Source organism: Schistocerca serialis, chromosome 2 (genome assembly GCF_023864345.2).
Source record: "Schistocerca serialis cubense isolate TAMUIC-IGC-003099 chromosome 2, iqSchSeri2.2, whole genome shotgun sequence".
NCBI lineage: Eukaryota > Metazoa > Arthropoda > Insecta > Orthoptera > Acrididae > Schistocerca > Schistocerca serialis.
This window is the reverse complement of record NC_064639.1, coordinates 815,892,420-815,918,297: the sequence shown is the minus strand read 5'-3', so window position 1 is coordinate 815,918,297 and position 25,878 is coordinate 815,892,420. Positions and strand designations below refer to the sequence as shown.

General features: G+C 37.3%; 1 protein-coding gene across 3 annotated transcripts in view; it reads left to right on the top strand.

Annotated features, from left to right (window-relative positions):
- The window catches only part of LOC126458056 (probable multidrug resistance-associated protein lethal(2)03659), a 475,280-nt gene that overhangs the window by 351,642 nt on the left and 97,760 nt on the right, over positions 1-25,878 (top strand). For all 3 annotated transcript variants that reach the window (XR_007585566.1, XM_050094853.1, XM_050094854.1), the window contains one exon: positions 17,850-18,000. Coding sequence is in view for 2 of the 3 variants with exons in the window: in XM_050094853.1 (XP_049950810.1) it covers positions 17,850-18,000 (151 nt within the window). In the remaining variant the exon portion in view is untranslated. The remainder of the gene's footprint in view (positions 1-17,849; positions 18,001-25,878) is intronic.

Below are 25,878 nucleotides of genomic sequence, written 5' to 3'. Positions count from 1 at the left end.
GAATCTCTGAAAGCTGTTAACTGAGAGCTTTGAAATTTTAACACACTGTCACGTTCGAATATTTGTGTGTTTTTATTTGCCTACTGGAGCATTGCTTGTGATATATACGTATATATGTAATAATTTTAAGGGAAATCTATATAAAAATAGAAATGTTCATGTATTCAAAATCTTAAATCTGAAGTTCTTTTCTAACTGCTTCAAAATTTTGCCACAATGCTGCATTCGGATATGTGCACATTTTTACTCACCAGTTTCTAAATGTAGATCATATATAAATAAATAAATTTGTTATTTGTAAAAGGAATGTAGTTACTAATAATCTTGAAAAGTTTGTGACTGATTTATTCAAATTTTTACACCATGCTCTAGTGAACATTTGGATGGACATAGGCTATATATTTTAATATGTATATGGGGATCAAGATGTTACATACAGTAATATCAAACCCAACATTAAGTATTCTTTCGTTTACACTGAATTAACTTTATTATGATCATGTCGATACAAACACATCCACTCGAATACAGAGTTCGGAACACACTGAGATCAACAGTTTTCAAAGAAGTTCATTCTCAAAGATGAGGCGGTTGACTCTTGCAGTCGATAACTGCCACATGTATGATATATAAATATATGTGTAATATGTAAAGAGGAAACATTGTTACCTAAACTCTCAAAGTACTCAACTGATTTACCTCAAATATTTACATGTTACTGTACTGAACAAGTGGACACACATAAGTTACATACTTTTTAGGATAAAAATATGTACATACAATATATAATAGTGAAATATAATCTATGGCTTATCAGCGTATGATTAGAACACTACTACAGAATCTGAATTTGCAGTAACAATAAACAAGGTTCAAGGTCAGAGAGAGGGGGAAGAGGAGATGGACAGATGAAGAGGAGGAAATGGACATAGAAAGCAGAAACGGGGTGACAGGCAGAGAGGGTGCATGGCAGGAAGAGATGGAGGAGAGGAGGGGGGAGAAGATGAGAAGGAAAGAGGGAGAATGTGATGGACAGAGAGAGAGGGGGGGGGGGGGGATTGGTGATGAACAGAGAGGGGAGGAAGGAGGAGGAGATGGACAAAGAGAGGGGAAGGAGGAAATGGACAGAAACAGGGTGAGAAGAAGATCGGGACATATATCCAATTACTGTACATATTAGAAATGTGTGCTTTCTCTTTTATTTCTTTTCCATTTAAACAGACTGAACCACAGCAAAAAATGGCTGGGAATGGCTACTATGTGAATAAAAAGTCAGTTTGCTTGTAGCTGGGAAGTATTTTCAGTCTTATCGATGATAGTCAGAACAACTATTGCACACAATTATATCATAATGGTATAATACAGCCTCCAATGTATGACTGATTATGTATGTTGATCACAGCAAGCATAATTTATTGTGCTGAGTTTTGAGTGTACAATAATAGTAATTATGTGTTAAAGCTGGTACTGTAGATGTCAAGTAAAAGACGTAGCTTTACATTGAATAGTTTATAATAATAGTAACCTTTGTGTTACTGAAGATTGTTCAGTAAAGAGCATTCACTTTACACAGAATCTGTCAAATGATTATTTGATGCATTCTGTCTAACAATGTCAGTGCTTTTGAAGCAACAAATAATTCTAGTCAAAAGTAAATTGTATGGTGGCTAATAAAATAACCAACTGATACGATGATGTACCTAATTCTGTGTTTATTTTCCCTAGTTCAGATTCATCCCCTTCTATTATAACTTCTTTCAGGTGTGTTGATGACCATACATCTATTTCATAGTCAACATGTTCAGTCATGTGGTTTCAGTTGCATGAGGCTGTAGTTGTGTGTGTGAGTTACATTTGCGTGACGTGTGTGTGCATGTGCGTGTCTATCATTGTTGACAAAGACCATTGACCAAAAGCTTTAAGTGTGGAAAGCTTTTTGTTGTGCCTATCTGTGATCCAGCATCTCCACTATATGTTGAGTAGCAACTTTCTTTCCCATAATATTGTCAACATGTTCGGTGGTATCTTCAAGAAGAAAGAATCAAAACAAGGCAGAACAACTTAAACAAGCTCTGAAACATTTTTCACACTTCAACCCTGTGCTGCCTTGGAAAGCCGTATGTAAATATCAACAAAGCAGTCCAGAAATGCACAGATAATCAACTTTTGATTAGCAGAACACATATCCTGAAATTTAGGGGACTACTCAATCTCAATATGACACTTGTGCCATATCATGTCCTTTGAAGATTAATGTTTCTGGAATGTCTCACAATTGTGACTTAGCATGTGAAAGTGACTGTATCATGACTATTCATGGAATAACCTAAAAGTTTGGTTGGCATACTGTGGAATTACCATAGATACAAGAGTGTGTTGTAGCATGAAAAGGTCCAATTTGAGCCATCATGTAGTCTTCCCAGCTCCATCACAGTTTGTGATGGATTTGTAGCCTGACCATGTGTATTTTATGGATAACATCCATGTATATAGCAGTTAAGAAATATGCAAGTATTGTGTTAACAGGGACCATGACAACCATCAAAGACAGTTGTCTATTTCCTTGACTTGCATTCTCACATGTTTCACAAGTACAAGAGTATGTATTTCTCACTGTCAATTCAGGATACAGATGCACAAGCCAATATTATTGCAGCACCCAATTCCCATAAATATATTTTGGAAAATGAATCCACATTGATTGTGAAATGCTATAAATTTGAAGCTGTAAATGAAGGCTTACGAACATTCCACCATGCCACTGGAGCTACGGTATGCACAGACATTTCTTTAACTTCGGCAGTGAAGCGGTGGTATTCAGCTAATCATATATATAGAGGATGCCTTGTTTGTGGGGCAATTTCAGATTATATAATTATTAAATACATGATCATCATCATCAGAGACTCTATGACAAGTCACTTAAGATTAGAATATTTTCAGTTCTTTCTTCCAAATTGTAGTGATGGTAATTTCTGTATTATAATTTGTTAGGCGACCTACAACATTGTGTCATTCACCAAAATCATGAATTATTTCAGTTCCAGAGGCAAGTGAATAGTTCCCTGCCATTATTTTGTGTTTTTTATTGGTTCCCACTATTCAAAATTGTGATTAACGTTGATCATTAATATTGCCTTGTTTTTGGGAGCTATTTTTCTGTTAGCAGTCCTAGCAGAACTCAGTTTTGTTGTAATGCTCATCAATACATGCAGAGTTTTGTATATGATAACTCAAAATTACTTGCTAATTCATTGATGTAGTTATTCAGTTTATTCCCAAAAAGATTGTATTTTTTCCAGTAGAATATAATAAGGTCAGCATGTCATAATGTGTGCATTTAAATTTTTTGGCATGATTGCTGTCTTTCATTTGTGCAGGTACTCCTGAAACGCTTTGTTTTTGTGACACCACATTCAAGAAACTACATGAATTGAATGAACTGTTCATATGTTGTTGTTTAGAGGTTTATAGTGGTAAAAATTAATTGAAGTGAAAAGCTGACAGTTGCCCATTAAAAGAGAGTTCAACGGGGTGTTAGATCGTACAGTTACATGTAGCAATGTTTGATGAATTGATGTTTACAAAATATTGACATTGGGTAGTTTGTACTATACATTGGTGTTTCAATAACAACAATGAAGACTTTGAAACATTGTAACATCAATGTTAAAGACAAAAAGTCGAACTTCGATGTTTGGGGGGGGGGGGGACATAAGTGTTACCACTGTCAATAATTCTTTCCTCATTTTGTGATGGAGCAATCTGGGATATTTTTATTCCCATCTTGTTTTGTCATCTGCCTCCTTAGAATTCAGTTTTTCACTTTTAACTAATTACCATTAACATACTTGAGTAAAAAATCTGAATTTTCATAAAAGAGAAAGGTTGGCCTTCAGTTGTAAAGAATATAACACCAGATCTAATTTGTGCTCAGTTTTATGTATGTAATTTGATTTTCTAGTTTATTTTGATTATGCCTAGTCAGTATCTTTCATTATAGGGTGAAATCAGTGATTGTTTTGTAACTTAAATTCTATTGTTGACTTATAAACAAATATAAATTCTATAATAATTACAAACATTTGGAGTAACAACTAATAGCATTCCTAAAGAAACTATTTGACTCTGTTCGAAAACATGTTAGCAAAGCCAGCCTTTAATTAATTCCAAAGTAATTAACAGTTTTGTCAAAAGCATTGTTTGCATAACGATATTTGTTAATTTCATGATTTAAACCAATAATTTTGGCTTAACCCTTGTTGTGGAAGAAACTGTTAAAAAGAAGCATTTTTTCAATGTATTCAGTTAATTTAATGAGTTAAGTTTAATTGCAATTTCTGTAAATTTAACTTCGAACAATGTGTAGTTTCAGTACATATTATTGTGAGAGTATATAAGGGCCCAGTTTTTGGTCCTGAGACAGTCAATTCATGGCCGAGTTTCAAATGAGAAACTGTATTGCTTAGAACAACAACAATACTTCAACTTAAATGTGAAATAAGTGTTACACAATTAGGCCATGTGTTAAAACAATGACAGGCTTGCTCCATACATACCCTCTATTCTTCAAGAACTGTGAACTTTGTGGTTATGTTTTTACTGCTTGTAGATGTTAAACAGGAAACTATTGTAGCAGTGTGTGGTTTACCTGCAAAATATTAATGAAGCTTATGGTAAGTTAAAACAATATTTCACTGGACACATATAACTGTGTATTGTTGGGGGGAGGGGGGGGGGGGTTGTGAACAGTGAAAGTAAAGTACTGCAAAACACAAATGTGCATCTGTTAGCTACATCATTTAAAGTAGACAGTGTTGTGCTTCCACAACCCATTTTTCAGCCAGTGTAGCAGTGCAGTACGTCTACACCGAGGGCAAGAAACAAAGAAATAAAGCAGGCGAACTGCCACAGTTTAAATTAATATTTTGGTGAACATTTCTCATAACAACGTCAGTGCAGTGCTAAAAGGAACAGAAATAGCATTTGGAAGGAAAAGAACATATGTTGTGTTTTGCCTATATGCTCAATATGGTAAAAAAAAAAAATCTATTGAAAAGACTCACAAACTGTCTGGGTTGATTGTTGCTTTGAGAAGGACTGTACTCTGCTTCAAACAAAGTGTAATAGGAAGTGGTGAACTAAGAAAATAACCAGATCTCAAACTGATTTAAGAAGTGTCCACTATATGGAATTCAGCTTCTGTTCAATTGAAAGATTTTTGCAGCTGTGCCCTAGTGATTAATAATATCATTAAATGCCATTTCTAATGCACCACCCAAGCTAGCAGCCACAGATATTGTATGTGTGGTAGATGACTGTGACTTGATGTGGCTTATAGAAGTGACTACTGTAGAAATTTATGTAGGTAAGTATGTTGCAAGCAGTGAAGTGATACCAGTAACCAATACGCTGTCAAATCACACTGAAGTGACCACCTGTAAAAAATCCTGAATAACCAGCTTTTGCACCAAGGGCTGCTGTGACACGTTCAGCAAGAGAGTCAGTGAGGTTGTGGAAGGTACCAACAGGGATGTGGAGCCATGCAGATAACAGCGCTGTGGGCAGCTGTGCTAGGTTTTGTCGGTTGAGGATCCAGTGCATGAACAGCATAATTGTTGTGGTCCCACAGAGTCTTGATTGGGTTTAAAGCGGGGGGGTTTGGTGGCCAAGGGGAGTACAGTAAACCCATTCTGGTTCTCTTTTAACCATGCACATATGCTGCAAAATGTGTGAGATGTTGAATTGTGTTGCTGGCAGATGCTACCGTGCTGAGGAAAACAAACTGCATGTAAGGGTGGATATGGTCCCGAAGCATATATACATATTTGTGTTGATCCATTGTGCCCTCCAGAATGATGACATCATGCAGAGAATACCACAGAAACATTCATCTGCCCTAGAGCCTTCCAGTGACTGCTGCAAGGTGTTTGCTTTCTGACGTTTCACATCATACATGCCAATGGTCATCTGTATGATCACCTGTCGGTACTTGGTGGACATCCAGTTGCAGTGTTTGTGTGCAAATTCCAGTTTTCATCACTGATGGAAAGAAGTCATCATGGGTGTGTGAACCAGGCAACCACTGTGGAGGGGCATACACAGTAACATTCACTGAATGGTCATTGAATAGACATTGTTGGTAGCCCCTTGTTTCATGTGGGTGGTCCGTTGCCCAACAGTTGCACATCTATTCACCCTCACACATCTCCGCAGCCATTGTTCACCTCTGTGACCTATGGCGTGTGGTGCACAATTGCCTCAGCACCAGTTTTGGATAGCACCATTTGCCATTCACGGTATACTTTAACCATAACTGTTTCAAAACCTGGCCATTTCAGAACTGCTTCCACTCTTGCCCCAAAAGTTAATGATCATGCTCTTTTGGGCATTAAATAAATCACTCTGTTTCTGCATTATGACAATGACTACATTGTTTTACAGTCTCCTGATACACTTTATATACTGTCTACTGCTAGTGCTGACACCTTCCGTCTGTGGGCAGTTGTTGGACATTACATCGAACATAGTCGGTAGTCACATTAATGTTACTGGGCTGTATATGTTGAATATCAAAATATGTGGCATACAACCAGTACACATTACAGGACAGAATGTGAAAAATAAAATCATAACAGAAATAAAAAAAGTACTTACTGCCAACTGAATATGTTAACAGGCCATATACATCAATGAAGCTCAAGCATGGATTCAACAACATAAACTTCCAAGATGCTATAGCATCTTCAAAGGTAATTAGAAGCTTCAAGGATTTGCTATATATAGTTGTTACAGTAACCATCAATTAGGACAGGCAACACATTGATATATTACAGGAAAGCCAAAATTTTGTTTGGGGAATGAACATTACAAAAATAGCACAAGAAAAGAAGAGTTTTCAAATTGGAACAGAAATGAACTTACCATCACATTTCAGCAGTCATCTGAAAGGTCCTTCTAGATCTTCAACAAGATCCATTAGAAATACAGAATCACATTGTCGGTACTACATATTCAAAGCCATACAAAACTGCACTCAAGTATCTGTAATGTATAGCTACATTAGCTTCTGGAAGACTGTTCTCAACAGCAGGATGTGTTCTCTGTCAACAACATAACACACAGAATGGGAAATTTCTCCCAATAAAGTTATTTTTATAGTCTATATACAAAAAATCTGTGCAATATTTATGTTAATTATTGATTAATACATATGATATTGCATGTATTTGTGTGTTGCTTTTTATGCCATTCTACAAATTCATCATTTAAAAGTGATACTTTGGGGTCAATTATCAGCCATCAGTGATGAAATCACGAACATTGATGATTTGTCAAATCAGACATATCTAGTTACCTGTATCTGTACCTGCCTTCAAGTACAGAACAAATTATTTTCTGCGTGGACTGGCACTAACACCACAGTTCCTGTATCATCAAAACCAATTGCATGCACAGTATTCAGAAAAATGATAGTGAGCAAATGTGCTGAGATTATCTGAGAAATTCAGTTATGAGGTTCAGTGATCGATAATACATGCTCAAGTTGTTCCATACAACTGCAGTAGATACTGCAACTTTTTTGCATAAAAAACTTTAAACTAGTCAACAGAGTGTAGAGGGAAAAGAAACAGGCTCTTTCAGTAATATGGTGTTTTCTTTTTTTCTTTGTCTTTTCCGAAAATGTATTGATGATGCATGGTTTTTTTTTTTTTTTTTTTTTTTTTTTTTTTTTTTTTTTTTTTTTTTTTTTAATGAACTGATGATTAAAGTTAAAGGTGAGCATTTTCCAGCCAAGCTTCTTAGAAAGTATGAAGCTTCATTTTTGTCAAGCAGATATGATCCCAATATATCCAATATATACACAATGCCCATGACTAGACAATTTTTGTAAGGATGCAATAAGTTACTTTTTGACACTCTTCATCCTTTCATTGATACTGTTGTGGTCAAGAAAAATCATGAAGACAGTTAAAATTGGAAGAAAAAGTCAATCAATATTGCACACATGTAGTGAGTGCAGAGTGAGTCAAAATTCATCTTTTTCACCATTTGAGATAGGTTTGACATTATTTGTTCATAAAAAAAATTGATATACTGTTGTCATTGGGATTTTGTTCAACTTTCAATGAAACTTTACATTTTTATTTATCAGCCCTCATAAGCCTACCTTTGAAGTTACATGGACAATACTTATCTGAATTTGTCTATGACAGTATGGATCTTAATGCCAGAATGAATTTTCTCTCTGCACAGAGCGTGCACTGATACAAAACTTCCTGACATATTAAAACTATGTGCTGGACTGGGACTCAAATTCAGAAGCTTTGCCTTTCAAGGACAAATGTTGTACCAACTGAGTATCCAAATGAGTTGCTCATTTGGTAGAACATTTGCTTGTGAAAGGCAAAGGGCCTGAGTTTGAGTCTCAGTCAGGCACACAGCTTTCATCTGTCAGGAAGTTGGATTTTAAAATATGGACAGTTGATGGCACAACACTCTTTATCTTATGGGTGGTATTGTTTGTATTAGCTCAAATGTATGACTGTCCAAGATCAAAATTTCCCCCAACTAAAAGATTTATCTCTAGCACCAGGGTAATTACAGTGCTGTTCAGTCAAAATCTTCTGGGTGAAGCAGTTAGGTGGGGCTAGCTGTGATTAAGATACAAGATCATCCATCTTCTGAAGCGCTTATTCCTTCCATGTGACTTCTTGTGACTTGACTGTCAAAACAAAGACATGTTGGGTATTCCAGGGGGGAATGAATTCAAGTAGACAGTTGCCAAAGATCTCGATTAAGAAATAATCCTTATAGGTTAGCAGCCATTTATAATCACTTCTCCCACTAAATGTAACACCCTGTTCTCATCTTTATTATCTGCAGTTGAAAAGAATGCAGATTTTTGTCAGAAAACTTGTTGAATAACATCTGATCAATCATTGCATCTGAAGGCCAGAGATATTCTATGAGGTTAACATAAATACCATCAAAGTTTCAAGTGTTATAATATGACTTGGTAGACTTCATCTCCTAATGTCTTCATAGAAGCAATAGAATTTGTAATGGAAGGGTATGGCCTGATGAAACTGTTCAGCATGATTTATGCCATGATTTCATGTCAAGTCACGGTTATTCAAGACTAGTCAGAGCTCAAAGTTTGGGACATACTATTGTACCCAGAATAGTTAATGATACACTCCCCATCACAGGTTTAGAGGAAAGAAAGTGAATAGTAATGACCATGTGTACCTGAGGCACATCAAAAAGAATCTGTGGAGGAATTTAGGCAAAAATGTGCAACACAGTTTCAACCACTGATCGAACGTGGACCCGTGCCAAACTGTGGGTCCAGTATTTTCCAATGATACCATCATAAAAAAAGTCCATTTAAGCTGAGAGAATCTGTAATTGGCACCTCCATCTTGAAACTGCCCAAAATATATTTTAATGTCAGTGCCCACTTTTTGTATGTTAGTGACTTCTACCTTCAAAATATGTATAGCATGACATTATGGTTGCTGAGGAATATTTATCTCTCATTTCCATCATCATCATCACCATCTAATGAGGATGCATGATTCAATGAAGTAAGAAAGTATGGTTTGATTCATGGAGTGAAATGAACATAAAGCAGTTACTGACAATGATAATGAAAATTATAAGTGGTTTCAATCATGGTAGTGGGGTATGTGAAAGTGTAGTTTCAAAATGGACACAAGGCATGAAGTCACTTCTAAATGTTTGTGAATGAAAAGGGTTGCAGCCAAGTTTGTACCTCAGGTTCTGACTGACAATCAAGAGGAAGATTGAGTTGAAACATGTTATGTTATGTTATGTTATGTGGTTTATTCATCTCATTACATACAATTTTCAAATCATTTGATTTGATGTACAGGAGACATGTCAAGGTTTACAAAAGAAACTTTTTTCACTTTTTTAAGAGAACTACAAAAGTTTACATTATATTTTACATTTCTAAGTTACAGCTACACATGTACATAAAATAATAAATGTATTACAATCCCTGTGTTCAGATTGTGAAGCTGTCCTCAATGAATTCATTGACAGAATAATAACACTTTTCCACCAGGAGAGTAAAGAGCAATCTTTTCAGTGAACCAATCTCCATTTTAAATATATTACTGCCTTTTATTTTATTGAAAATTTTTAACCCCATATACTCTGGCGTTTGGGCATAAAGTTTTAAACGATGTGTTGGAAGTTTGAAGTTATCTCTGTGGCAAGTGCTGTAGTTGTGGTCAAAATGGAAATTGTATAGTGTATGTTGATTTCTATATAGGAACACCACCATCTCATATATGTAAAGTGAGGGGATAGATAGTACTTTTAAATTTTTTAACAGTGGTCGACAGGATTCCCATTTTTTTGCAACACACATGTTTCTAATTACTTTCTTTTGTAATACTAGGAGCCTAGTGACATTTGCTGAATTTCCCCAGAAGATTATGCCATAACGAATAACTGACTCAAAGTAGCAGTGATAAACTATCTTTCTGGTATCTATGTTTGTGGCACCTGACAAAATACACATTGCAAATGCTAAGTTGTTCAGTTGATTTGCTAAGTAATCTATGTGTACCTTCCAATTTAAATTTTTGTCAAGATTTAGGCCTAAGAACTTCACGTGGTTTGCTTCTGTGATATCCTGATCATTGCAAGTTATCTTTATTTCACTCCTTTCTACTGATTTAACTTCAAATTGCATCATTTTGGTTTTAGTTACATTTAGTTTTAGTCCATTTTGATAGAACCAAGATTCAAGTTTTTCTAAAGTGTTTTTGGCTTTTTCTGGAATATTTTCAGATACCTCATTTTCAATTAGAACTGATGTATCATCAGCAAATAAGACTGAATGAACATCAATAGCAAGTGGTAGGTCATTTACGTAAAAAAGAAACAGATAGGGACCCAATATCGAACCTTGTGGGACTCCTTGGGGAACTGTTTTCCAGTCTGATGAATAATTGGTTCCATTTGAAGTTAAAATTACTCTTTGTTTCCTACCTGACAGGTAAGAGCTAAACCATTTTAAAGCAGTGTCTCTGATTCCATACATCTGTAATTTGTGGAGGAGTAATGCATGGTTCACTGAATCAAAAGCTTTAGTCAGATCACAGAATATACCTGTGACCTTTCTACCTTTATCTAACGTGGAGCATATTTTTTGGATAAACTCATTTATAGCATTCGCAGTGCTTTTACCCTGTTGGAATCCGAACTGGTTCTTAAAAATTATATCATTTACAGTAAGAAAGTTATTAATTTGTTTTGCTGCAATCTTTTCAAACACTTTAGAGAAAACCGGCAAGAGAGAGATAGGGCGGTAATTCCCCATATCTTCTGTCGATCCTTTCTTGAATAGAGGTTTGATCTCACCATATTTCAATACCTCTGGAAAGCATCCCTGTTCATAAGATTGATTTATAATAGTTGACAGTGGTTGGGAAATAATATCATACACATACTTGATTACAGATGTTGTTATTTCATCCCATCCATGTGAGGTTTTGTTTTTTAGAGACAATATTTCCTTTTCCACATCCCTTTGGGTTATTTTTTCAAATTGTTTAAAAGATGTGTTCTGGCTGTTTTCCAAATTTGTGATGCCCTGATAGAATGTCATATCCACATCCGATCTTACTACGTTTAGGAAGAATTCATTGAAACAACTTGACATCTGAACAGGGTTTACTATAATTTCATTTTCATGTCTAATTTTCAAAATCTCATGAATTTTTACTTTGGCTCCTAGTTCAGACTGAACAACTGACCACACTGCTTTTGTCTTATTTCTGCGTTCTCGTATGAATTTATTATTTGAAATAACAGCTTGAAACTGGTCCAGATTTTCTGTCAAAGGTCATTACTGGTGATGAGTCCTGGTGCTATGGTTACAATCCAGAAACAAAGCAACAGTCAAACCAATGGAAAACATCATTGTCATCCCATTCAAAAAAAGGTTATCAAGTCAGATAAAACATCAAAACAATGCTGATATGCATTCAGAGTTTGTTCCCCCAGGTCAGACTGTCAATCAAACCTTTCATTTGGAAGCTTTTTTTAAATACCCTCTTGTATGATGGTTTCCAAAATGTAAAATTCAGAATGAGCAATGGAATTCATGTCCTTACTGTTATGAGTACTTGCATAAAGATATGGGATAGATTGGTTCCAATCAACCTGACTGAGGTCAACTGGCTGTTGTATGCATTGTCAGCTCCAACTGATGGTGCTGTCTGAAGATGGCCTAAGTATAGGCTGAAACTGGTCATTTTAATAAAGTACCGTTGTGATCTATGCTGTTTTTTCAGTGATTTTATATAGATTACAAGACTGCTGCTGCCCGAAAATGTTACCAAAAATTTTGAATATTTCAAATGGTCAGCACAGAAAAATAATCTACTTCTACATCTACATCTACAACCATACTCTGCAAGCCACCTGGCAGTGTGTGGCAGAGTGTGCTTTGAGTACCTCAATCGGTTCTTCCTTATATTCCAGTCTAGTATTGTTTTTGGAAAGAAAGATTGTCAGTATGCCTCTGTGTAGGCTCTAATCTCTCTGATTTTAACCTCATAGTCTCTTCACGAGATATTTGTTGGAGGGAGCAATATACTGCTTGACTCCTCCATGAAGGTATGTTCTTGAAACTTCAATAAAAGCCCGTACCGAGCTACTGAGTGTCTCTCTTGCAGAGTCTTCCACTGGAGTTTATCTATCATCTGTGTAACGCTTTTGCAATTACTAAATGATCCTGTAACGAAGCACACTGCTCTCCGTTGGATCTTCTCTATCTCTTCTATCAACCCTATCTGGTACGGATCCCACACCAGTGAGCAGTATTCAAGCAGTGGGTGAACAAGTGTACTATAACCTACTTCCTTTGTTTTTGGACTGCGTTTCCTTAGGGTTCTTCCAATAAATCTCAGTCTGGCACCTCATTTACTGACAATTAATTTTATATGGTCATTCCATTTTAAATCACTCCTAATGCCTACTCCCTGATAATTTATGGAATTAACTGCTTCCAGTTGCTGACCTGCTATATTGTAGCTAAATGATAGAGGATATTTCTTTCTATGTATTCACAGCACATTACAGTTGTCTACATTGAGATGCAATTGCCATTCCCTGCACCATTCGTCAATTTGCTGGAAATCCTCCTGCATTTCAGTACAATTTTCCATTGTTACAACCTCTCGATATACTACAGCATCATCTGCAAAAAGCCTCAGTGAACTTCTGATGTTATCCACAAGGTCATTTATATATATTGTGAATAGCAACAGCCCTACGCCACTCCCCTGTTGCACACCTGAAATCACTCTTACTTCAGAAGACTTCCTTCCATTGAGAATGACATGCTGCATTCTGTTATCTAGGAACTCTTCAGTCCAATCACACAATTGGTCTGATAGACCATATGCTCTTACTTTGTTCATTAAATGACTGTGGAGAACTGTATCAAACACCTTGCAGAAGTCAAGAGAAACAACATCTACCTGGGAACCCGTGTCTATGGTCCTCTGAGTCTCGTGGACGAATAGCATGAGCTGGGTTTCACACGATTGTCTTTTATGAAACCCATGCTGATTCCTACAGAGTAGATTTCTAGTCTCCAGAAAAGTCATTATACTCAAACATAATATGTGTTCCAAAATTCTACAACTGATCGATGTTAGAGATATAGGTCTATAGTACTGCACATCTGTTCAACGTCCCTTCTTGAAAACGGGGATGACCTGTGCCCTTTTCCAATCTTCTGGAATGTTAATCTGATGTTAATTTTGAGAAATTCTTGACACATGAACTTTCTGCACATCCTTTCTCTTTTTTAAAAATAGGATGAGGAACTGTAGGAAATCTACTACATGCAAAGCAGTTGAACGTATAAAATAGATAAAATTGAACCTTACTAAATTTGTTATTAATGGTGGGTGGTTGATGCATAAGTTTTATTGAGGATTGGGCTGTAATTTGAATCTATTTGTGATAGTAAAGTTGAATGTGTCAGTGACCACAGTTGATTAATCAATCTTGCTCCCAATTAGATCCTTCTGGTATTCAGTTATTAAGAAATCTACAGAAATACATTTGGCAGGAAGTTTTCTTAATTGTACCAGCTTCAGAAAACATTTTATGCCCAGTGAGAAGTTTAGTGCCCTTAACTTTATTTTGTTGGCATCTGAACTTTAACTTCATGAGCACACATTCTGACAGAGGGTATGCATGCAGAATCACAATTAGAATGCACCCGCATGCCACATATGGAGCAATATTTGAAGAAGGTGCTAAACTCAACAGAGGATGTTCATGCAGCAGCAATCTTTGTACATGCATCTCGGCACAAGTTTTTGCTATGAACTTAGTGACTTGCACTAGGTGTCCCCAATGTAAAACACTCACTTGAAGATGGCTGAATGGTTGTCAGCCAAAATACGTTGCAAGATGTGAACATTATATGACTGCTATCTGAAACATCATGAACCGGATGCTATTTCAAAAGAAATGTTTTGTCTGCTCATGGAGATTGCAGCCATTCTCCCATTCCTGCGAATGGCTTGACAGTGTGACAGTGTTACCATGGCAGAGTTGTACCGCGTTCATAAAAAGGAATCTTCTTCAAGACGATTATGAAAGGTCCCTATCTGTCAGCAGTGTCACCACAAGAAGTCAACAGTGTGACACTGTCAGTGTTTGGGAAAAGTTAGAAATTTGCCTTTATCTGATTTTATTGCCGCTATTTGGGTACAGGGAACTGTTTGAGCTCTTTCCAGTGACACAGGAGAACAAATGAGATGTGAAACATGCTACACACCTATGAGAGTTCCACCTCATAAGAGTAATATTTCTTCTATGAAAAGGGCCATGCTACAGAAGATACAAGAAAAGTAGTCTTTCCAGTGGATAAGAGAAATGTCACTGTACTGTTGGCACGTGAGACCTTTGGCCAGTAAAGTTAGAGCCTGCTTAGAGAAATAACTTACTGGAAGAATGATAAAGACCTTACAGGGGAGTAAAAAGAAAAACATTAGTGTTAAATCTTCATCTTTTCTGCAGGAAGTTGCAAAAATATTAAGACCGTAAAGTCCTCTTCCACCAAGATTAAATGGTCTTCTAAAACTTCATGAGAAAGGTCTACCATTTCATCCTGTTGTGAGCAGTACCAGTACACTACACATGATTTTGCTAGACAACTTGCTTCATTGCTGAGACCTTCTGTGGGAAAATACTCTCATCATGTTTGCAGCTCTGCTGCCTTTATTAACAGACTGGAATCACTACTGTTCATTGAATCAGACTTATTGGTATGTTTTAATGTCTTTTCATTATTCATTAGGGTCCCTCTCATGGATTCATAGTCACTCATTAGCAGCAAGTTCAAAACCAATACTACAGCAATGTTTCATCGTGTCATTCCCCAGCTTACTGTTTATTCAGTGCAGAATGTTTTAAGTGAATTGACAGTGTTGCCATAGATAATCCTCTCACCCCTCTGGTAGCAAACATTCTTAGGAAGGACTTTGAAGAGAGGGGACACAATTCAGCAGAACTTAAACCAAAAGTATTCTGGTGATATGTTGATGATACTTTTGTAGTGTGGCTCCATAGTGAACAAGAGCTGTCACAATTGTTTCAGCAGCTGAATTCAGTCCATGAGACTATCCAATATACAATGGAAGTGGAAAAAGGTGGCACCATTTTATGACATCTTAGTTAGTCACAAAGTGGATGAGTCATTGGGGCTTATTGTTTACTGTAAGCCCACTCATATGCACCTGTATTTGCAGGCACCTTGCTGCTACCATATTTCTCAGACAATGGGTATCCAAACTTTGGTGTACCAAGCACATGTTGCATCTGATAGAAACAGCCTTGGCAAAGGAGATGGAAAACATACACTCTGTGTTCTTCAAAGCTAATGGATAGTGAACAAGAGCTGTCACAATTGATTCAGCAGCTGAATTCAGTCCATGAGACTATCCAATATACAATGGAAGTGTACCAAGCACATGTTGCATCTGATAGAAACAGCCTTGGCAAAGGAGATGGAAAACATACACTCTGTGTTCTTCAAAGCTAATGGGTACTGTCCACATCAGATCAACACAGTTTTAATGTGGAAGAAATGTGATCACTTATGAGATCAAGAGGAGAAGGACCTGTTCAAGTCCAAGGTGTTCCTCAAATAGGTCAGCAATGTTTTGTTTAAATTTGGCAGAATCCTAAAGAAACATCATATTTAAGTAATCTTACAGCCACCTACTAAGACCTATGTACTATTTGGTTCAGTAAAATAAGATTTGGGATCGCAGTAGACTGTGTCACAAACCTTATGTTGGTCAGTCAACACTCAAAGTACTTGAAAAGTGTTTTGCAAATGTTCACCCACTCACCTTTGCAGCACAGTGATCCAGACACAGCTGAGCATTGTATATCCTCAGGACAATCAACGCATTATCCTGCCATGGAAATCTTGGCTCCAACAAGATTCTTGTGGAATGCAGTTATTAAGGAATCCGTGGATATATATTTGGTGGAAGATCTTATCAATAGTGACGGGAGCTTTCAACTGGACAAAGCATGGGTCAGTGATTTCTTTCATAAAGAAAACATTTTATGCCTTGTGAGATGTGTAAAAACAGTTAATTTTATCCTGCTGACACCTGAATCCTGACTCCACAGCCATGCATTCCAACAGAGAGTGTGAATGTAGAATCATCATTATGCATGCACCTGCTCACAACAAATGGAGCCATATTCAAAGAGAGTGTTAAATGCAACAGAGGGTGCTCATGCAATGGTAACCTTTGCACATGACTCTCCACACCATGTCTTGCTGTAGCCTTAATGACAAGTGCTAGCAATCTCCAGTGTGAAACAATCACCGAAAGATGACAGAATGGTTGTCAGCAGAAATAGCTTGGCAAGATGTCACTATCACCTGGCTGCAATCATGAAACTTCATGGAATACTGATTACACTGGGAAAACTTCAAAAATCACGTTAGACAGTAGTTGCTCATATATGAACTTACATTCTACTTGAGAGCACATAAATACACACAGATACAATGACACGACACTGTGGCCCAGTTGTGAATTGCCACATATGCAAATGTTTTGGGTTATCAAATACTATTAGGGCAAGTCCATATATTTGACTACTTGGGCTTTGGTATCTCTTATGCTTATGATAATGATCCTGAAAAGAAACTACAAAGGTACTTACACATTTTATGTATGATTAAGAGAATGCCCCTGAATAGACCAGCAAATAGACAGTACTTTAATTTAATTATACTATGACCATATCATTACTGATCTGTTGATCCAAAGCACGTAGTTTAATGATAAAATAATTATAGTGAATTAAATCAACAGAAACAAGACTTCTGAGGCCTTAGGCAGGACACATATTAGAAGGTAATATGAGAAACAGTGTGAGAAGACAGGAGCTCCATGTTCTAGGAATAGCAAAAAAGATCCAGTGGTACAGAAAGGAATGACATGATCATCTTCTGTGCATGAATCAAAGATTGACACAAGCACAGTAGAGGGATGGGATGATGGTGAAGAAATGGTGCAATCAGTTTTAAATTGCTTGATTTTAGAATTGATTGATGTTCAACCCAAAAATGTACGTGATGATGCAACACTAAGTGAATAAATTTTCCGTTTTGTTTGGCTTGAGAAATCAATAGATAATAATATTTATTTTCTTGCAGTACTTATGTGATATTTGAATCATAGTAAAACATAGAACATTATATGTAAACCTCCAAGTAACGTTATTGCATACTCATGATGTTGTGGTTCTTTCAGATCATCCTTTTGCTTCTAGGAACAGTTATCACAGTTGCTGTGATTAATTTTTGGACACTGATACCAACTGTAGTATTGATTGGAGTATTCTGGGTGATTCGTAAAATATTTCTTTCTGCCTCACGCAGTCTGAAACGCCTTGAATCAATAAGTGAGTACTTTAAAGCATGTGATATTTATTTTTGAAATGGTATGAGTAACGAATCGATCATTAATCTATTTGTTTGCCATGGTTCATAATCATGAATGTAAATGTCTAAGGCAGATTTATTGTAAGGGTTTGTGTTCCAACACATTTACTAACTTTGGTAATAGTGAAATATTTGTCAAGTTACATGAAGGGATCAACTGGTTCTGATTTACTATTAGAGGAAAAGACGAGAAATTATTAATGAATACAAAGCAGCTCAACTGCTATTTTTTAAATTTTACTTATTTAGTTATTTAAAAAAAGAAGGAAGAAAGAAAGAAGGGAATAGAAATAAATGATTATTTTTATTGGGTTATGAAATATGGTTGGATGCAGATCTGGTACGGTAAACTAGTACTGTATGCCAACTGCAATTTGGAATTATTTCTCGTGCTTTTAGTCAGCTTTGCAATATTGAGTTTGCAAAACTGTCCATCAAGGATAATTAAAAACACAAATTTTCTATTTTGGTAAAGCTTTTGTTTGAATCATGAATTAGCTCAGTAAATTTGGTAAACAGAATTTCTTTTTCTCTGGCAGGCTGTGAAGACAACTGTTATGACTGAAAGAAAACAACTCAGTCACTAACACACATTTATTACATGCACCATGAAAATACAAATACATATCACAAGCAAAGATCCTTTCTGATAAACAGTGTCCAGTTAGTCTGGCCAAGCGTAAACAGTGATCAATATAATATACTAAAATGCTACGCCAAAATTTGGAGCCTAGTTGTAATTCTTGATCATTGGGGTGGGTAACAGTGTAGCACAAAGAAGTGAGATGAACTGGTTGTAATGGCCAACATATTTAAGTAAGGTCATGTGTAGTGTTTGCACTTGCAAGAGCATGATAGTGGCCAAAGGCGAGATTCACTTCCAGGTCTTGATGGTTTGGCATCAGCCAAAAATATCGATTTGGACTGTGTGGCCAGCCGACGACTTTTCGCAGCATGGTGTGGCTAGTGCTGTTGTTGCTAATCTCTTTGGCAGGTCAGTCACAGTGCTGCCACTGCTCAGACTGTCTTGCTTCTCATATCTGGCTATGACATGTAGTGGTGGTCATTGCAGTAACTCATAAGGAGAATGTGGTAAAGACAACATAATCATAGAGACAGAAAAATTATTGTGATGTGTTTTGTTTATTTGTACCTGTATTAATTCAATGTACATAAAAATAAATTCTATTTTAATAGTTGTATTTATTTTGCTAGTTCATTTCCCAGCTATAGATAATGATGCTGGATAATCCAGTAATTTTTATAATGTTATAGACAAACCTGTACACCATTAAGACAGCGTTGAGGCCAATATCATAACTATGGATGATTACAACAGTGCTTCTGGAGAACTATTTGAAAACTGTAGGAATATATAGCCCTCAAACAGGAGTTGCATACTTGTTACCAGCATGGTTTCTTGGTATCAGTACATAATACAGCAAGAGGAAAATTAAGTTACAGGCTAATAAGAACAACCGTGATGGCAATCAAAAGCAGGTCAACTTTTATCTAACCAGACAGTGACCCACTGGTAATTTGATGCATCTGGATATCTTAGCAAATGCTCTCAACATGCCCATTATTGGCATCAATTCATAAATTAGGCATATTAAAAAGGTACTTGAAGATAGTAAAGATGAGATGCAGGCAAAGTGATTAAGGAATAGTACTTTAGATACAACACCATTAAAAAATTAGGAACAATGCAAGAACGTAAAGGATAATTTACTGGATGCTCTCTCTGTCCAAACAGGCCTTGGTAGGCCTGGCTGCTGTGTCGTCCTCAGCTGATAGGTGTAACTGGATATGGGTATGGAGGTACATGTGGTCAGCACACTGCTCTCCCAGTGGTTGTCAGTTTTTGTGACCAGAGCTGCTACTTCTATATCAAGGAGCTCCTCAATTGGCCTCACAAGTGCCGAGTACACCCCACTTGCCAACAGTGCTTGGCAGACCCGGATGGTAACTCATCCAAGTGCTAGCTAAGCCTGATAGAAAATAACTTCAGTGATCTGACGGGAACTGGTGTCACCACTCTGGCAAGGCTGTTAGCAAATTACTTGATACATTGAAAAATTATTTATGAGAAATGGCAAGGATCAGTTGAACATAGGAACAACTGTACATTGCATAGAAAAATTAAAGAAAGAATTTCCAAAAAGAAATCTTGAAGAATCATCATCATTAGACATCCACTGCTGGATGAATGTCGCCTTTTCTTTGCATTACTGTCTTCAGCTACATGCATACATGTTGCTCCTGCATGTTTCCCAGTGTGACTTTTTATCTTCCATTGGTTCACCATATCAGTCTTTTCTAATCTCTTTGAATCTAGTTAAGAAATTGTGTGTTCCACTTATCATCCTTTTTCCTGCTCACTCCCATTTAATTTTAATTATGGTCATATTTACATCATCCATTCCTGTCTGTAGTCTGACACACTTGTCTATTTTCCTATGCCCTGTTGTAATTTCCATGACACGTCTTCCTTTCTCAGTGAGTAATTCTCAGTTTTTTAATGTTTTTCACATGGAAAAAACCATCTTTCACTGTCAAAACTCCTAAAAACTGGTATTGACTGTAAATCTTTCTTCCACTTTGAAAACTATAATTACTTTACCAAAAGCATTCTGAGCCACATTTACTTTTAGTCCACCCACTCATTATATTCAACTACCCTAATTGCAAAAAGTCATCAAAGTCAACATTAATTTGTTCTATCTTTGTTTTCTTTTAACCTCATTGGGCTGTGTTGGCTGGAGTAGGAAGGGGGAGAAAAGAGGCACTGAACAAGAGGTAAGGTTGGGACGGGTGGCAGACTGCTGGGAAGGAGTGGCAGCAGGGGTGGGAGGGGTGGCGGACTGCTGGGAAGGAGAGGCAGCAGGGCCACAGAATAAGAATATGGCACCAGTGAGCTCACTTTGACTGCAGCCAAGGGGGAGTTGTCTGCAGAGCACAGTGACACGTAGGAATTGATTGAGAGGTGGAGGAAGAAGAAAAGATCAAGGAGACTGTGGAGAGGAGGATGTCAGTGTAAAATGAGTGAAATTAGTCATTTGTGGGGGTGGGTTCTGACATGGGTAGTGTAGTGAAGGCTGAGGCCAGAAGAGTTTGAGACTGAAGGATGTGTTGCAAAGACAATACCCATCCATGTAATTCAGAGAAACTGATGTTGGATGGAGCATACAGATGGCATGATTGTGAAGCAGCCACTGAAACTGAGCATGTTCTGCTCAGCAGTGCATTCTCCCAATAGGTTATTAATTCCACTCATGGTCACAGTTTGGCAGGAGCCATTCATTGTAATATGCTGTGCAGATGTTACAGCAGAGCTGGTATGTAATATGACTGCTTTAACAGGTGGCATTGCCTCTGATAGATATGGTATGCATGTAGCAGAGTAGGATATGTTGGGTGGGTGCAACAGACAGGTCTTACCATTGGGGCTTCTACAGGGATGTAACTCATGTGGCAAGGAGCTGTGAGTAGGTATAGCATAGGGCTGAATGAGGATAATTCTTAATTTTGATAAGTACTAGAATCCATTTTGGGAGGAGTAGGAAGGTTTGTGGGTAGGATGTTCCTCATTCTTGGGCACAGTGATACATAGTCAAAGCTCTGACAAAGTATGCGCTTAACTTGTTCCAGTCCAGGATGCAGTCAAACTGCTGTGCCAGCACAGTACAACTGGGTTGCAAAATATAATTGTGCAGATGTGCTTGTATTGTGCATATATGTGTATTCTCTTAACTCTGAAGAAAAATATGTATGAATTCTTAGCAACATCCTCCCCCCCCTCTCTCTCTCTCTCTCTCTCTCTCTCTGTGTGTGTGTGTGTGTGTGTGTTGCTATATACACTGTCTGACAAAATAAAAAGTTATGCACCCAGAGGAGGAAACAAAATGAAACTTCATGGGTTGGGAGGTAATGTGATGTTATTTTGGTGATTACAAAACTGAGTCGAATTTACAAAGAACTTGGAAGTATGAGCCCACTCACCAGCATGACATTGCACCCCTCTGGCCTGGATGTGTGCACTGATTCAGTTGGGACAGATGATGCAAAACCATTGTACCATCTGGGGAGGCAAGCTGACCCACAACTATTGTAACTGGTCCTTGATCTTAGATACTGGCACTGGGACTGAGTTGACAATGGAGCTGGTCCAACACATGTTCTATCAGGGACAGATCTGGTGTTCTTACCACCCATATAAGTACCTCAACATCATGCAGACAGTTCATATAGACACATGCCATTTGGGGACCAGCATTGTCCTGTTGAAAAGTGGAACCACAGTACTTTAGCATGAGAAGTAACACATAAGAAAGCAGGATATCCACGACGTACTGTTTTGCCATCAGATTTCCTCCAGTCACTGCCAGCTGTGACCTGTAGTATACCTGACGGCCCTCCAAACCATGATGCCAGCAATAACTCTGATGTGCCTCTCCAAAACATTGGAAGAATGGGACCTCTCCCCAGGTCACCACCACACTTGTCACACAATCATCATCTGGGGTAGAGCATAACCACAACTCACTGCTCAGCATCATCGATCTGCAGTCCATGCCAGCCAGTAATGACATCACTCCAGACACAGCCATTTTTGCTGTGGTGTTAACAGCAGTCTATGCATGGGACACTAATTCCTTAGCCCAGCTGTTGCTAGCTTCCAACAAATAATTGAATACATGCACAAAAAAACAGGCTAACACTCAAAGGAAAAAGCTTAGAGATAAGTGTTGCCATCTGTTTCAGGGTACAGGAATTGACATTGGTCTCACCCCTAAATGTCACATTAGTATATGAAGAGGTGAGACCAATGTCAATTTTGATATTTCCTGTATCCAAAAACTGATGGCAACATGTATCTCTAAGTTTTTAACTTTGAGGTTTAGCCCATTTTTCCATGCATGTCTTCAATTATGGCATGAAATATAATGTTGCAATGAGCCCATTACTTGTATTAAGATGGCAGGTACAAATATGAAGACAGAACCATGGCTACAAGTATGTCTGCCTTCAGATTCCAACATCAGGTCACTGTCATATCCTAACACCCCACAAATCTAGATATTGAATGACCAGACCAGTTGGCTAAATGGAGACCCACAATGAGTCTTCTTTCAAATTCTGCCATGTGCTTATAACACTGTCTCACATGAGTATGTGGCATCTCATTGCCCTTTACAGTGGTCACTCAACATCTGAGGCTGTTCACATCCATTAAATGCCCTACAAGTTAGTTTCATAGTCCATGGATCATTTGTATCATTAATGGAAATAATAGAAATTCTTCTACAAAGTAGGAGAAGTTGTTAAGGAGAAACTTTCAGTTTATTTTCAAATTCTGTATGATCAAGTCAGCAATCAAAAATTTTAGTGGTGCTGTTGTGCACTTCTTTTTGCACTAAAGACAACCTTAATGGGGAGTAATAAATGCCATTTTTTACTCTGGTATCATTGTTGTATACTTCATTGCTCCTTTTTAACTGCAGAGCATTATAACAACAAATTGTGAGGGAATAAATGCATCGCAAAGTTTTAAAATCTTGAACATGGCCAGAGGCAGCAACTGCAATGTTCTCTTCATGTAGAAAAAGTGGAAAAACAGCCAAATCAGTTGCTATAGTACAAGGTTTACTGACAATTGCTTGCTGTAGGTTTCAATATCTTAAAAAGCACCTTCTTCAGAAGGATCAATGATTAACACTGATTATACGATGTTGCGGAGGTATGTTAAAAGTACTGTCATAAGCGACAAAGGAAGATAAAATTCACATCTATAATAATAAAACCACCAAATTTCATGCTGGCTGTCATTATAAAGTGTTTCACAAATGCAACTAGTGAACTTCACTTTTGGAAGCACTTTCTGATAACAGCGCAATATTTTATGGTTTTATATTTATGGAGGTGAATTCGATCTTCATTTGTGCCTTACGGCTACTTATTTAGTGTGCCTCTACAACATCATGTAACTATTGTTAGCCATTGATCATTCTGAAGAAGACATTTTTAAAGATGTTAAAGCCTAGGTCACGTAGTTTTCAACAAACCTTATACTATTGCAACCGATTTGCCTGTTTTTCCACCTTTTCCTACATGATGATAATGTGAAGCAGATATCAAAATGCCTAACTCCTTAAGCAGATGTGCACAAGATGATTGTGGGTGGGCACTGCATATTATTCTTATGGAACATTTTTGAGCAATAAAGACTTTTCCTCTTAGAAATGACTTACCCAGAACATTATTCCACATGACAAAATTGAATGAAAATATATGCAAAATACAACAACTTAATAATTTGTCTCTCTCAAAGATTCACAGTCATTCAAAAAGCAAACATGGCAGACAACACTGATGACAACACTAAGTATGAACAACACTAATGCACTATGATGGTTGTGCTGTCTGTCACAGTGAACTGCAGTGCTACTTATTTACGTGCCAAAAAGTTGCATTGACATCTGGCCATGCCCTCGGAATGCTTCACTTATTTTGTCAGGTAGTGTATTATATGTAAGCTTCTGCTTCTGGAAATGTTGTTCCATACAAATCCTTTGTCTGTGGGCTGAATTAGGCTTGTAATGTTAGGTAGGAATAAACTTCACAGTTCTATCTCAATTCAACTGAAATTGAGCTTCTGTTAGCTGAGATGGAGCTGCTCAACTCTTCAGGCTGACTGATGAAACCAGTCATGAAAGACATCTGCTGACAGCCACATGCTTTGAATAATTTTTGTAGTAGACTGAGAGACTCATGGGAGCTTTTTTTTCCAGATTTGTTGACTCTTAAGATTTGCCAGTGGCCACGTGTGGTAAATGGTGTCTAAAGTAATGGCACATGTCATTACAGTCAGTTGTCCATTATTATGCTTAGCACTCATGTCACTCACATCATTTCATGATCTTAAAGTTATTGTGGATAACGTTCTAGAATTTAAGCCTGTCTCATCAACACTGTACAGCTGCATGAATGTATAAGTCTGTTTCCTCCTGAAATCCTGCGCAATTCTTTACAAAACACAATGGCTACTATGTTGTGTAATGGGAAACCTTCATCCAGGCTTTGTAACTCTCAAATGTTTTTGAAGTGTAGCCACCTTTCACATGCCTGCTATAATTAAGAATCCAAGTACACATACCTGATTCATTGCTCATAGAACTAGATATGAATTGTGTACTGTGATGGTAAAGGTCAATTTTGTGAAAAATTTTAAAATTATTATTTTTTTATATGGAAGAGGCTAAAAGGGTTAACAGTTTTTTTCTGTTCCTTGCCCAGCCACCTGTAGTTTGAACTGATGGACTATACTTACTAGCTCCATAGAACTGTTTCTATAAATTAAGAGTATGTTTTGTTCCTTCTAATTTCTTTTCAAATGAAACCACTACATGTTTCTGTTTTAGCTTTTTTGACTTTCATGGACTTAACATTTGATATGATGCTGTTCAATTGCTGGCAGACAACTAAAACTGCAACAAGAAACAATCACACTGGTCTTTGTGAATGGAGGCAAGTCTTACTACTGCAGAAAGAAAGCAGCTGATAGCACTGTTAAGGCAGAACATGAGAGGATTTTCACTGAAACTAAGTGTTCTTAAGAAACTATTGTGCAACTGAATCAGAATGACAATGATAAAAATCTTGCAATCGCGCTGGCTGGGGTGGCCGAGCGGTTCTAGGCACTACAGTCTGGAACCACGTGACTGCTATGGTCGCAGGTTCAAATCCTGCCTCGGGCATGGCTGTGTGTGATATCCTTAGGTTAGTTAGGTTTAAGTAGTTCTAAATTCTAGGAGACTGATGACCTCAGAAGTTAAGTC